The sequence below is a fragment of the Lolium rigidum genome, chromosome 2 (assembly GCF_022539505.1).
Source record: "Lolium rigidum isolate FL_2022 chromosome 2, APGP_CSIRO_Lrig_0.1, whole genome shotgun sequence".
Taxonomy (NCBI): Eukaryota; Viridiplantae; Streptophyta; class Magnoliopsida; order Poales; family Poaceae; genus Lolium; species Lolium rigidum.
This window is the reverse complement of record NC_061509.1, coordinates 214,959,824-214,975,628: the sequence shown is the minus strand read 5'-3', so window position 1 is coordinate 214,975,628 and position 15,805 is coordinate 214,959,824. Positions and strand designations below refer to the sequence as shown.

The window sequence follows — 15,805 nt, the reverse complement described above, 5'->3', positions numbered from 1 at the left end:
TACCAATTACATTTTTTGGACAATGGAAGGATCATACTCCCAGCCTCTCCACCTGTTACGTACAAAACATGTAGACAATACTCACAATTGATTTCTACATCCTCACAATAATGTGATCTTGCTCGACACGAGGTATCTTTTCATACATACGAAGGCGCTAGCTACTGAACCCAACTACCAGACAGACAGAATCTTGAAGGTGCCTGGGCTGTTGCAACACTTCATAATGTTATGTTCTAGTCGATTATACTTTTAGGTATGTATACAGTGTAATCAGATCTCACTCACCATTGGCTACATTTATTTGAAGCCTCGATATTTCCACAGATTTTACATTAGCACACGTTGGATCAGCACTGTAAACAAGCATCCTGAAGATTGCCAAAAGAAAGAATCTCTCATACGGCACAGGGAAACTCTGGAATTAAACTACGGCGGCCCTTCTACTGAAATATTTACCTTCTGTGCTGCCCGACCATAAGATCGACCTCACCGCGCCGCATGCCATGGGAAGATAGACGATGATTATATCCTCCTTTGATGTTCAAATCTAGCAGGAGCTGATCCTCGTCTGAGGTGCATTTCACATCCTCACCGTCCTGAACTCCATGGTAGAGCTGAAAGCCTAGATTGCTTGTTCTATGGTTTTCTTCAGATATGGCTTTTGCGAAGTCTCCACTGTTCTGTTCGCACGCTTGCGTCGCGTCGTCCATGAACCCTGAGAGAGCTAGGTTGAAGTCTGTGAGCTGAGATCTGGTTGTTTCTAGGTTTGTAGCTCCACTCGCATCGTAAGAGAGGTTCTTTTGGGCCTTCTCTAGTATCGTTTGCAGGTATTTTCCTTGGGCCTCGATGCGCATTTGCAGCTTCTTCTGAACCTGCAAGTGTAGGAGAACAAGGGTTCAGAATAATGTTCTGTTGAAAGCAAGGATTGGAGAAATGGGGCTCATGTTGATGATGCTTCCGAAACATTACCTCAAGCTGTTCATGCAGCTTCCTCTGGACTTCGATTTGGTACCTTAGTGCATCCGCGAGTGGTGTTTCTCTGTTACATGAAGAAAAAGTATAAGAAATGGTAAGCCAAACAACAGACGTGATCATAAAATCGACGTGAATTATGGTCATCATAAATAATTAAAGATTTCATTTAGGGGCTGCGCTTCAGATTGTTGAGTGACATGAAACCTACCAGGATTTCAAAATTGAAGTCTAATCAGGCCGGTGACATTTCATATGTTAGTTGCTCTGGTTGGTGATATACATAAAGCAATTCAGTAAACGCACACCGATCCATGAATACTATTAATCCGGCATGTGTTTGCAAGTTGTGTTTTGAATTACTAAAGGGTGATGTCAACCTATTTTCTTAAAAAAGGAGATGCCAATATAATTAGAACCGACGTGCAGACATACATACACCCTTCACAGTCAACAGATTAATGTCCCTATCCAATGAGCTCACCTTCCAAATCATTGAAAGTCCATCACAATCAAGTACACCTATTCTCGTATACAAACTAAAGATGATACTTTAGTATGTACAAGAGCATATTCGAATGGCAGATAGTCCGACTATTCGGCATATATAACTCCTATTTTATACGCGGCCAACTAAAAGCTGTTTGTTCTTCCTATGCCTCTTCCTGGTCATCATGGTTAATCTATAAACTGGACATGATCTGATGCAGAGCCATGAAAACAAAACTCACCCCATATTGTTGTTTCCAGCAGACGGAACGTTTGGAGGCACTGCGGAGGCAAAACTGATACCGTGTGCAGCGAACGCTGTTGAAAAAGCAATTACGGGCATGTTAAATTTAAAGCAGGAAAAGGGAAAACGAAAAAACAATGCATCAACATCAAAGAAAAACCAGCATGTACACTCTTGCTACATACCTTCTCTGCTGGTCTCAAAGCCTGTATCTTTCTTGCTCTGCTTTCCCATCCTGTATTTCTGAAGATTTGACACGATCAAGCATTAGGAATCAGCACCGACTGAAGAAAAATAGATGATAACAAAAAAACACTTAATAGGTTTGCAACGGAGAGGGAGTAGAGGTGAAACCTGAAGATGGCTCTTTAGGTGGTACAACGTGAGCCCTTTCATGCCCATCAGTCTCAGCACCGACTTGGGCGTCGCCTCTGTCGACAGCACAATCAAACGGAAAAACCAAGTCAAATCAAGAGCCTTGGTGAAAACTACGGCCAGTTGCATACAGCGCATGGATCAAAGCATAGAAGCTGTCAGTGATCAACCGATGACCATGATTCGTAGTAAAACAATGTGTATGAGAGTATGAGACTGAAGATCCACCAATTGCGCACACATGCCGGGTCCCTAAGGGACATGATTTACGGCGTGTGGGGTGGACAAATGGTCTGACCAGCTACAGTACACGAGCACATGAGCCGAGCGTTGAGAATTGAAACAGATCGGCTGGTGGTTCAGTATTCATCGCATAGATAGCTGAAGCTTCAGCTCGGCCGATCGGGTGGATGGCTGTAGAGGACCTAGACGAAGCAGCTATAGCTAGCGAGAGCGAGGCTGGGTGCATGCATCGAGTAGAGAGAGAAAGGGTGAAGCTGGAGAGGTGGTGCTTACTGTCTGGCCCGCCGAGCTTGGTGACGGCCTCGACGAAGCGCTCGTGCAGGTCGGGCGTCCACCGCAGGCGGGGCTTGGGGTCCCGCGACAGCACCACCCCGGCGCCCACGCCGTAGCCCCCATGCGACCGCTCCATCCCCTCGAACATCATGGTCTCCACCTGCGCCGTGATTTTTACCAAGGCTCGATCGACCTCACACCTCCGCCGTGATTCTCCCTTCACCTCCCCTAGATAGCTACTCTCGTACGTGATGGAGCTAGCTTCTTTGTTCGAGCTAGCAATTGGTCGTGTGTCGCAGAGCGGCGCGGTGCGGTTGCGGCGCGAATCTGGTGCGGTGGGAAGTTAGCGTAGGAATTCGGCGATGCCCGAGGAGGATTCGCGATGGGAATGCGTGCTGATATATGGCTGCTGGGGCTGTGATGGAGCTGGTCGTGGGCGGAGATAGAGACGCGGGTGGTGCGAGAGGAGAAAAGAGAGAGGGAGAGAGATGGGCGAGACGCGGGAGCGAGAAGAGGAACCCGAGGCCAAGCCAGGGTGGGCATCGGCGCATCGCATTCTCAGCATGTGTGTGCGCGGTGCGCGAATCTCGGGGAGCTTTGCGCCGGGAGGCAAAACAAAACAGAACGCAGGCGGACAGACAAAACCAACGACCGAGCTCCAACCGGGCGGCGCCGCGTGGACAGGGCGCCGGCGGTAGGGCCGCCCGATCGGCTCCGGGAAGGGCGCGCGCGCCCGACATGACCGGCTGGGCCATGTGTGCATGTGTGCCGCGGCCGCCGCGCGCGTTCAATTCTTCCGGTCGTAGAACCTCTGTGTCTGTCTGTTCTGATCATTACTCCCTTTTTTTTAGCTAAAGATAATCATTGATCACTTGCTAGATTTGCCTAAGGGCATGTACATTGGTTTAGACGGATGCTGTCTGTAATACTGCTCCATGTCATCTATAGACAATGATACAGACAGTGTATACAATAGTCTGTCTGTAAGTTATCTATTTTTAGTCATAGCTATATGTGAGTATAAGTTATAGACACCCTTCATACAACAGCAAAAATGGTGTCTGTAAGCTGTCTATAAGAAGCCTACAGACTGTCTGTAACTTTACAGACAGCCTCCTTCTCTCTCCTCATTCTCTTTCCTCCACATCGCCAAAATCACCTATAACTACCTCTTACAGACAGCTGAGTCATCACCATTGTACATGCCCTAAAGAAAAGCGCGATTAGGTGTCGGTGTCGCCCTCGCCGGTCAATGATCACGACAACACACAATGCTCCATCGGTTACCGCCAAGCACCGAGAGCAAGAAGGGTGGATGAACCGAACCGCATATCCCAGCCAGGTGAGCTCGATCGTCCCGACGATCTTGTTTTGCTCTCCTCGTCCACGGTCGAGGGAAACAGCTTGTCAGTAGCTAGCGCGCGTCGGTGGAACTGGTCAATCTGAATTCCCGATTACATGGTTTTGATCGATGTCTCGTCGGTGAGCTGCGCCCAGCCTCGACTCGAGGGAATATTCCGGCGGCGCCGGCGGCAGGATGCGAGCGAAAGAAAGGCGGCGGAAGAGCGGCGGGGCCGGGCCAGCGAGCGCGGAGCGAACCGGACGTCGCCGATGATGTCGTCTGGGCCTGCCACAGGGAATATTCGCGCCTACTTGGTTGCCACCGCCGCCCCGCACCCCGCTCTACCTTTGCCCTTGTTCTTTTCTCGGCCCGCCTCGGCTCCGTTCCGGCCGGCCTCGCCAGGCAACAGCGCAGAGATGACGTCCCTCGGCGCATCACCTACGAGATGAACGGCGTTGGGTATACGTGACACGATAGAGCGTGGATGTGCATGCCCCAAAGTTCTCGAATATCGACCCGGCCAGGGAAAAACTTTGGTAGACGAAATTCGAGAAATTTATGCTTTTCTGAAGGGAAAGGATAAAAGGTAAACCTGGTCGAAATTTTTGCCTAAATTTGAGAAAACATTACATTAGAGGGTGTTAAAGTGGTAGAACAACTTTCCTAAAGGTGTAATGTAAATAGATCGGATCGGATCAGATCAGATATTGCTATTTAATATTTTCTTACTTTGCCCTTCTTTTGGTGAATTCAGATCGAAATGGATAATGGTCAAATGTGAATCCGAATGCAGATTATATCGTAGATTATATCGTATAGAGGCTTTGTGGCGGATTTGGAGCAGCCTCAGAAAGGAAGCGGATAATTGAATAAATACACGGATAAAATTAGAGGTTTGTTACCTGTATGTAGAAATGTGATTACAAGGCGTATAACACTAGACTATAGCCAACGTTCACACTTGTCCGTACAACACAAATGCCTGCATGCTGATGCATCATCACTATAATCCAAAGGCAGCCCAACACATCAACAATGAGAAATAATAATAGTGCAAATATGCAATACTCATAATCCAATGACACAACCAGGGGAGGTACCGGACATGTTATTTTGGCTCATCGGTCTACATGCATTTATTATGAAAAATACAATTCAAATGCATTTCAAAATGTCAAAAAAAATGGAAACATATGCTAGGTGTACGTCCGTAATTCCATGTCCAATTGCACAAATTTTTGAGGAAAAATAAATTGTACCCTGAAAGTCTATTTTGGAGCATCCAAAAATTGTCCTTTTTACACATGCCACAAAAGTTGACATTTTTTGCTTTGTGTGCAAACATAGAATGTTTGGATGTATACCTAGATTTTTCTAAAAAAATTAACACTTTAAAATATGTTTTTATACCATGGGTGCATCCACACCTGCGAGCCAAAATGGATTTTCGGGGAGGTATCCCGCATAGATAGGCTATGGACTAAGTGAATTGTCTAGGTATTTGGGGTTGGGCTAATTTTATCGGATAATCCTCTTTGAGGACCTTAGAAAACCTGTAAAACTTGTCAAATAATCCATATATGTCAGATATTATCTTCCATATCCGCTACCGTATCGACCGGATAGCTGCTTGACCAATATACACATCTGCCTCAATATCTGATGAATTCCGAAAATTGCATATTGTATCCTAAAAACATATACATATGTGAATTTAGAGCAGAAAATCTGTACCATTTCCATCCCTACAATTTCCTAACTCAAGCTAACTCATACTGCTGAGTTGTGCTGTCTAGGAACTAATATTGCAAGTTCAAGGTATGATACCAACTTTTGGATTCAATATTTGTTTAAAAAAATGTTTCAATGCCGAAATTTGGCAGAATTATTTTGATTTTTCTAAGAAATTTGATTTTTTTAAATAGTGATTCTTGGTCAAGTGTAAAATAAAATACGAAAAATGGAATGTTAACCCTAGATGGTGCACGTCGTCGCATGCATCAAAGTGTGAATTGGAGCAGATGCATTTTAAACCATCCATTTTTCTTGACCTTGCCAAGAGGGCTAGTTGTTCATGACATTCATAAAAGTAGAGCACGAATCTTCCAAAGAAATAATATATGTGTTCCTATTTGTAAGAGAAAATAGATTAAAAACCCTTAAAAAGGTTAATTAGAAGACAGCCGTGTAAAAATCCCGACAACAGGACACCATCTAGTAAGCCAAGCCTAGAGTACTTGCTTTTTTGAAAAATTTGGCTCCTTGGCAATAATGCTTCATGTGATCCCCCGTGAAACTATTTCGAAGTCTCGCCCTTTGTTTGGCTCCATCGAGGATGGGGCAGAATTTGTATAGGGCGATGCCAAGAAACTATGGCAGAAAATGGTTCTAGGGGTAAAAAGTCGGGTGGGTTAGCGCCGACTCACTTTGGTTGTTTGGCGCCGAGCTTGCTTCGGCACCAAGAAAATTTGATTGACTAGACAACAATTCATCGAATCATGAGCCATCGACATGTATGCTAACACCGCTAAGTCATCAGTTTCATACCCAAGAGACCCTCTGTTGTGACCCAGCACACCACTGCATGTGGTAGTGCGCAAGTCATTGGAATATCACTCACGGAACACCGTTCCACGAATATTACACCCAAAAACATCGTAGATCTAAAAGTGTCTAACTATAGTATTTCATAACAAAGATCCTTTAAAAAAAGATATTCGGAACCTTCTTGGCACAATGAAACTTGCTAGGTAAGTTCCTAATCAAACCAAGATCTAGAAGAAGCAACTTGTCGACTATTCTATGATGAGACCTATTTCGAGTACTACTATGCTTGTGATTGTTGTTAGATGAATACCCAACGAATAGTTTCTATGGTATGGGGATTGGTCCTCTCCTATACTTCATCTTCGTTTCCACTACTTCTTATCTCAGTTATTGAGTATTATGCTCATGTTGTCTGACTTCATATCCTTGTAGTGGTCCTCCTTGCAGTCTTATTGGATTTTGGTGACGACTTCAACTTCTCCAGAGGCTAGCAATGGATAAGAAGATAGCTTGAGTACAATGTACTTACTCAGGAAGTTCTATTATGTGGGTGTTTGATGTACTATCTACAACTGTGGCTCGGGTTTTTAAGAGGGTTTTTTAGAAAAGGTAAGTTTTAGTCTAGCAAAATTATGTTTGTTGGCCTTTACGGGTTGTGGGAACTTCATGAATTTCATTTCCCGCTACGATCGTAGTTCTTTCCAAGAACAGAGAGTATCATGACTCGTTTTATACACTCTACATAGGTACATACAGTAGTTTTCCCACAAACGTCTTTAGCCTCATTACACAACCGGGATTGCATACATGCGTTCCTGTTCAGGACTTCCTACGTCTGATACCCGGTCAAAAGATTCGCCAATCAGTGGCCTCTCCACGACCTCGCATTCCATCCTTTGTAACGAGTTTCGGTCACGAGACCTACAGTCAATGACCCTCCCATCAAAGATACTAAAATTTTTTTCCGCATCACGGAATGGGGATGTTACGGGCTCCCACCCACGAATTCCTCAACGGAAACAACCCAACTAAGTATCCAAAGAAATATAAAAGGAAGAAGGTCCAGCTGAGGTACCCGTCCCATTTTGGGACTTGTGCTTAGTATTACAATTGTTGTTTAATCCTATGGTGTTGTCAGTACAGTGAAACCTCCACCACAGAATTTCACTCTCTATTCAACCAAGTTTTTTTACTTCCTACCTAATAGATTACTTGACCTTTAGGCCGTTAACCTCATTTTATATTTATGAAAATATTATTTTTCTTTTGAATGCAATGGCAGCTTTCAAAAAAATTGATAAATTTTCAAACGAATTCAATAGTGAACTTGCCTACAGAGTGCATATGCAATCAGGGTGCTTACGTCGTCATAAGATCCAGGTGAAAGAGCGTCATTTTTCTAATAAGAATTAATGTTTAAAGATGTTCAACATGCTATTATGCATGATATATAGTATGAAAGTGTTATAACCCTCGAAATTAACCTCCAGCGGTTTCTTTTACGGATTTTGTTTAGGTTTGGTGATTTTTCATGGGTTTTATTTAGGTTTAACTTTACTTATAAAGTAAAGCTTAAAAATTAAGATTTCTCATTCATAGATCACTAGCACAACAAAGTTACAAGACATGGCATGATTATTTTTTATTTGTAACAACTATTACTTTTAGAATAACCGATAACGTGCTTTCGAAGTTGTTAAAGTTTAGGAAGAAAAGGTTATTGACGTGGGCATTACCCTTCGGGTAACTGTTATTGCGCTACCCTTTACGGCCCAACTAGAGGCCCATGAAGACACTCGATGACAAGGTGGGCCACTACGTCGGTGCCGAAGAAGATTCCTTGAAAAACAAGACGAAGAAATGAAGAATATAAGGAAAGTTTAGGACTAGGACCCTTTGTAACCTAGTCGTACCCGGACAGATCTTTTGAGACCTGGCTCCCTATATAAGGGCCAGGAGAGGGGCTGCCGAGGGACATACACGAAATCTTAGCAATCATAGTCGCCATAAGTCTAGAGCTAGGTCCCTGCAGAATTTAGCCTCTCGACGAGATCACAGCCGAAACCTTCGGCACCCCATTGTAACCCAATATTTTCATAATCAAGATCAGACATGCAGGACGTAAGGGTTTTACCTCATCGAGGGCCCCGAATCTGGGTAAATCGCTTTCCCCGCTTGTTTGATAACCGATGTCTCGTGTCAGCCTACATGATTCCATCTACCCTAAGCCCCAAACGGAGGGCATTGCCGAGGAGTACCCTCGACAATTGGCGCCGTCTGTGGGAACCCTGTTGGCACAAGATCCATCATCGGCAGATCCAGCTATGTCGTCGGCAGCTTCGTCGATGCCGTCGGCATCACCAAGCTCGGGGAGTCCGATCCGATTCTGTTCCTACGAGTTCACCCCGCACAACGACTCTTCCCGTTCAACTTTCTCGGGTCTGCAAGGGAACCTGGGTATGACGTTCGGGAGCGTCCACTGTAACATCAATGCAGAGGGAGTTCTTCGACTGCTGGAGCCGTTCGTCCCTAGATCAGCAAGGAAATTGTCCCCACCGGCCGCAGGATCGATCATATCGTCATCGATTGATCTTTCGGCTGGCTTAACAGACTCGACGAGTTCGTCTCCACCGTCGACCCCTCGGTCGGTGTCTTCGATGTCGGTTGGATCCGATGACCCCGTATCATCGGATATGACCTCGGACTACTGTCTGAACTGCGACACCAGGCACGGATTGGGATCAAGCGATACACCGTTCATCTGCAGCGCCAGATATTCATCGGGAGAGGATAGCGTCGATAGCGTTGTCAGGACAACTACCTGGAAGACAGCGCGCCATCAAGTCTATGCTACCAATAACGTAGGAAACGCAGGGAATGGAGGAGTCGAAGGAGATCGCACCCCCCGCTCTAGCAGGCGATGCAACTTTGAAAATAGTGCTAGTAACAACAACAGCGATTACACCATCGCGGAGAAAGAATGGGCGACACCCCGGGCAGCTGTATTCAACAATACGCCACTTCCCGCCGGAACTTCAGTTGGAACCCTTAATGCCTATCGCTCTATCTTGGAGAAAAATCGGGAGCGACTATCGAACGAGCAGGCCACCCTCGAACGACGTCTGATAGCAGCAGACCAATCTAGTGAACGGTGGAGGGGCTCACGAAGAAGCGCGTCCCGAAGCAGCCAAGGCGCATGAAAACATCGATCAAGGCTGTCTTGACTTTCGGAGGACGATGCTAGAGAAATAACTTCAAACCTATCAAAGTCCTTCATGACCACGGATACTGCGGGTATGTTAAGGCCAAAAACCGTTGAAGGAGCAACCGCCAACCTCGCGGCATACCTCATTAACCAACGACCCGAAGGTTGTATGGCTCAAGCCCATCGGGGTGCACTGGAAAGCCTGGCAATCTTGGGAGACAGCCTGGTTCCACGAAAGGAAAAATCCACGCTTCAAGCCAGCGGCTCGAAGCACCGTTCAAGGGACGCCCGAGACGAAATCACCCAGAGTAGAATCGACAAAGCCAGGCGACGGCGAGCCGCAAGGGAGGAGTACGATAGTGACGCCTCGGAAGAAAGCCAGGAGTACTATGGCGAGATGAGGGGAGCTGATTATTTAAGTTATAAGATCCGTGAGACAATGTCCCCCAAAAGGTTCAAACCTACTCCTACTGATGCCGCTAAGTATGACGGGCAGCAGGAGCCGAGGTCTTGGATAGATGATTATCTGCAGACTGTGATCCTACACAAAGGAAATCAGATAGCAGCAATGCAGTGCTTGCAACTTTACCTGAAGGATTCAGCACGAGCCTGGTTGAGGGGCCTGCCGAAGGGCTCCATCAAGTCATGGGATGATCTGGTAGACGGTTTTGTCAAAAACTTCCAAGCAACATACAAAAGGCATGTTGGGATCGAAGAATTACGGCATTGCCAGCAGAAGCCGAAGGAGTCGATGCGCACGTACATCGGGATGTTCACTAAACTCCTGAACGCTGCCGAAGATGTTTCCGTCGATAGAGACATCGATGCCTTTAGCAATGGTATTCGACATGAAACTTACATAGAGGAGCTTGGGCGCAAGAAGCCGAAGACTATAACTAAGTTAATGGAAATCGCCAACAGCTGGGCTGATGGTGAAGATAACGTGCGAAGGCCTCGACCAGGCAGTGACGACGAAGACGATGATCAGCCGAGGCATGATTCGGGTGGCCGAAGAGATCGTCGTAAGAAAAGGAAAGACCGCATTTACGATGACAGCAACTTGGTAGCCGCAGGATACTCTGACCGACGAGATGATCGGTACGACAACAGGCAAGACGATTGATGACCCACAAGTATAGGGGATCGCAACAGTCTTCGAGGGAAGTAAAACCCAATTTATTGATTCGACACAAGGGGAGCCAAAGAATATTTGTAAGCCTTAACAGCGGAGTTGTCAATTCAGCTGCACCTGGAAATAGACTTGCTCGCAAGAGTTTATCAGTAGCAACAGTTTTATAGCAGTAGCAGCAGTGAAATATAAGCAGCAGTGTAACAAAGACAGCAGTAGTGATTATAGTAAACAACATGATTGAAATACTGTAGGCACAGGGATGGATGAACGGGCGCTGCATGGATAAGATAACTCATGTAATAATCAAGGCTAGGCATTTGCAGATAAAAATAAAACGGTATCCAAGTACTAAACAATCCATAGGCATGTGTTCCGTATATAGTCGTACGTGCTCGCAATGAGAAACTTGCACAACATCTTTTGTCCTACCAGCCGGTGGCAGCCGGGCCTCTAGGGAAACTACTGGTAATTAAGGTACTCCTTTTAATAGAGTACCGGAGCAAAGCATTAACACTCCGTGAACACATGTGATCCTCACATCACAGCCTTCCCCTCCGGTTGTCCCAATTTCTGTCACTTTGGGGCCTCGGGTTCCGGATAGCAATATGTGTATACAACTTGCAGGTAAGATCATAAAACAATGAATATCATCATGAATCAATAACATGTTCAGATCTGAAATCATGGCACTCGGGCCCTAGTGACAAGCATTAAGCATAACAAGTTGCAACAATATCATAAAAGTACCAACAACGGATACTAGGCACTATGCCCTAACAATCTTATGACTATTACTTGATCAATCTCATCCAATCCCTACCATCCCCTTCAGCCTACAGCGGGGGAATTACTCACACATGGATGGGGGAATCATGGATGGTCGATGGAGAGGCATCGGTGGTGATGATTTCTTCCAATTCCCCGTCCCGGCAGGGTGCCAGAACGGAGTTTCTGGTCCCGAGACGAAGTTTCGGATGGCGGCGGAGTTCTGGATGTCTTCTGGAAATATGGTCGACCCCCCTGGCGTTTTTAGGTCGAAAGCCTTAAGTAGTCCAGAGGAGAGCGTTGGGGGGGCGGCCAAGGCGTCCTCACCATAAGGCGGCGGGCCCCCCTCCTTGGCCACGCCGGCCTATGGTGTGGGGGCCGTGGCCCCCCTGGCTTTCCGGGGATTTTCCTGAAAGTTGAGTTTCTGCACAAAAATAAGACACCAGTGCAATTCTGCTGAAAACAGCGTTAGTCCGTGTTAGTTGTATCCAAAATACACAAATTAGAGGCAAAACAATAGCAAAAGTGTTCGGGAAAGTAGATACGTTTTGGACGTATCAACTCCCCCAAGCTTAGCTTATTGCTTGTCCTCAAGCAATTCAGTTAACAACTGAGTGCGATAAAAGAACTTTCACGAACACATTTGCTCATATGATGTAAATATTCTCATGATATGGACGAGTACTCAGTCAATTCATATTAAGATACATGCAAATAAAGTCATCTAATAGCTGTGTCAATCATGAAAGAGATATCAACAAACTAATAACAAGCATCATGAAACACTTCTATAAGCAGGATTGCAATGTTCATAGAAAGATATGATAAAGTGGTATCTCGCTTGCCCGTATTTGTACAGCAAAACATAAATGCCCAGGCACCTCTGAGGTTCATGGGAAGACTAGAAGTAAAGACTATCAAAGATAAAAGCATCAAAGTTATATCACAGTTAACTATATTCTGGGACAAGCATATTACACTAAGAATGACAATTATGCTCTCAAGAAGGTGCTCAAAGAAAGGATGGTGACTCAACATAAAAGTAAAAGATTGACCCTTCGCAGAGGGAAGCAGGGATTAACATGCGCTAGAGCTTTTTATTTTTGAAACAGAAGTAAAATTGTTTTGAGAGGTGTTTGTTGTTGTCAACGAATGATAGTGGGTACTCTAACTACCTTGTCAACCAGACTTTCAAGAGCGGCTCCCATGAAGGACGCTATCTCTACCAGCAAGGTAGATCATCCCTCTTCTCTTTTATTTACACATGTATTTTAGTTTCATTATGGATGACACTCCCCCAACCTTTGCTTACACAAGCCATGGCTAACCGAATCCTCGGGTGCCTTCCAACATTCTCATAACATGGAGGAGTGTCTATTTGCAAATTAAGTTCCTTACTGATAAATCAGGGCAAAACATGTGAAGAGAATTATTAATGAAAGTTGTAATTAATTGGGGCTGGGCACCCCGTTGCCAGCTCTTTTTGCAAAATTATTGGATAAGCGGATGTGCCACTAGTCCATTGGTGAAAGTCTGACCGACAAGATTGAAAGGTAAAACACCACATACTTCCTCATGAGCTATAAAACATTGAAACAAATTGAGAAATAGTTTGAAGGTTTTAAAGGTAGCACATGAAAATTTACTTGGAATGGTTTGAAATGCATAGGTATTTATGGTGGACACTCTGGAATAACTTGGTTTTCTGGGATTTGGAAGCACGAGCAGCATTCCCGCTCAGTACAATTGAAGGCTAGCAAAAGACTGGGAAGCGACAATCAAGAGAGCAATAACTGTCATAATCATGCTTGCGACAAAATAAAATTAACGGAGGCATAAAAGTGATACAAAAACTCTGAAGCAAAGTAAATCATCGAGGCTTAACTGACTTTTTGTTTTTCAGTCATATGCATGCGTGAGCATGTGCCAAGTCAATCCAAATGAATTATTCAGAGGAGGATACCACAATGTCATACCTATCTATGAATAAAACAATGCAAGCAGATATTCATGGCATGCTACTCATTATTAATAAATTGGAGCTAATCATGAGAGATCATGAACTACTAGACTTCCAGTAAATGACATATACCTCACATGAACCAGCTAAGTATGCTCACATGGATTATTATATGTACAAAAATGAAAACAAATAGAGCTCATACCAGCCTCTCACCACAGTCGAGTTGCCATAGATCGTCATTATCGCCTTTAACTTGTGTAGCTTGAATAATAATATGGAATGAAAACCAAGCTCCAACCACCGGAGACCGCTGAACTCCCTAATAAACTTTACAAAACAGAAGAAGAACAACAAATATTTTTGGTGTTTTCGGATTGGAAACAAGAACAAAAGGAAACAGGCAAACAAAGCAAAATCTTTTTGGATTTTCTCATAGCAAACTAACAATAGCAAATAAGGTAAAATAGGAACAAGGAATCAAATAAACAAATGACAAAGAGAAACAACAGAAATATTTTTGGTTGTGTTTTAGGAAAGAAACAAAGCAAAAAACAAGAGAAAGAAAACTAAAAGAAACACAGAAAAGCAAGGTGGCAGAAATCTTCCAAAACTTGACAGCAGTGCAGTAATCATTTTTTCGAAAATCTTCTGCTGTTCAACTCGAAAAGTGCTCAACTAATGAAAGTTAGATAACAACCTGGGGAACATGCACAAAAATTGGCAGCTTAAAATAACGTTATGGCTACGCACAGGAATTTTTTTTAGTATCAGCCCAGAATCTGTTTTTTAGACAGCACTTCCCCTAATATCATCTTCCTCATATTAGAGGCACCCATCGGCACACAAATGAAATAAAGTAAAAGTAAAGATTACTACAGTGGTAACAACCTTCAAAAACTAAAAATGAAATCTTACTGAAATAAAAATAAACGAAAGAGAAACAACTAAAAGAAGTGAAACAAGTATATACACATGACCGGCAACCGGAATATGCAATAAATGAGTGATGCCGGCATACCTCCCCCCAAGCTTAGGCTTTTGGCCTAAGTGGAGGTCAACCCCAGCGAGGGTCAGGGTTCCACGACGGTGGATCATACATGGCGTGGTTATAATAGGATCCCTGTGCAGAAGAGAAGGATGAAGGTTCCACATGCCCAGAATACTGATGTGAAGAACTTGCTGCGTCGGATGGCAAGTCGAGGGGATCCTCGGCCTCCTCCATGCCATCCCCTGCGTGATGGCCGCAACTCTCTATGTATGCATCAAGTTCATCTTCTGTGACCGACCAACCGTTCCTGGAATCAAGGTTAAACAAAGCAGGTGCAGGCAATCCAACTATACTCTCCACTTTTTTCTTGAAAAAGGTTATCTTATAGGAAAGGTTATTAAAGTTAGACTGATTAGAAACAAAGTCATGTTTTATCATAGAAACAATATCAAGTTTCTCTACAGAGAGCTGAACATCAAGAGGGTGAGGTTCTACACCATGCATAGCTAGCAAACGAGAAGCAATGACACCTCCACAAATTCCTCCTTTATCACGGTTAGTAGCAAGTCTAAATGCTATCAAAGCACCCAAATTATAAGTTCTATCACGTTGCAATGCAGCAGCTAAGAAAACCAAGTCATGGATAGATAACTTACTTGCATTCTTTCTAGCCAGAACACACTTGGTGATAAAGTAAGCAAAATAGCGAATAGATGGGAGTTGAATACTACGAATTTTACCACTCTCATCCGAGAAACTTCTCCCTTGACAAATCATCTCGTAAAGTTTCAAAAGTTCCGATGGCATCCCCCTAATCTTCTCACGCGATCCCCACTGTGGCACTTTAATAGCTGCACAAAAATCATCAAAGGGCAAGTTGACAGTTTTATTGTAGATTTTATATTGAACCATGGGGTTAGGTTGGGACCAATGGAATTCAAAATCCTGCACCACTGACATGGTTAGTTTTGCATATTGGTAAGGTTCACCAACAACAAAATCTTCTAACCCTGCATTGGAAATTAGATTTTTAACATCCTGAAAAATTCCTGCACTTCTCATGAAATCAGTGCAGGGGTAGTAGGAGGGGAATACCTCCTCTTCACGGTGGACTCTCATAACTTCATGCACCTCCAATTCATGTTGATTGAGTTGGTGTATATTCCACTCCATTTTCTGAAATTTTAACAATCATTATAAAAGTTAATTTTGAGACACATAAATGAGAAAAACTACCATAGCAACTTGATAAAGTACTAAACAT

General features: G+C 44.2%; 1 protein-coding gene across 1 annotated transcript; it reads right to left on the bottom strand.

Annotated features, from left to right (window-relative positions):
- Positions 1-209: 209 nt before the first annotated feature.
- Positions 210-2,954, bottom strand: LOC124692929 (myb family transcription factor PHL11-like). The gene is made up of 6 exons (XM_047226370.1): positions 2,600-2,954; positions 2,063-2,139; positions 1,894-1,951; positions 1,707-1,782; positions 973-1,042; positions 210-875 (listed from the first exon to the last, which is right to left on the bottom strand). Exons 1-6 carry the CDS (start codon positions 2,748-2,750, stop codon positions 456-458), a joined length of 852 nt encoding a protein of 283 aa, XP_047082326.1. The 5' UTR covers positions 2,751-2,954; the 3' UTR covers positions 210-455.
- Positions 2,955-15,805: the final 12,851 nt, after the last annotated feature.

Coding starts and splice junctions, on each gene's coding strand:
- LOC124692929 (XM_047226370.1), bottom strand. CDS start 2,750: ATGATGTTCGAGGGGATGGAGCGGTCGCATGGGGGCTACGGCGTGGGC. Junction 2,140..2,599: donor CAAGCTCGGCGGGCCAGACA/GTAAGCACCACC, acceptor TGCTGTCGACAG/AGGCGACGCCCAAGTCGGTG. Junction 1,783..1,893: donor CTTTGAGACCAGCAGAGAAG/GTATGTAGCAAG, acceptor CTTTTTCAACAG/CGTTCGCTGCACACGGTATC.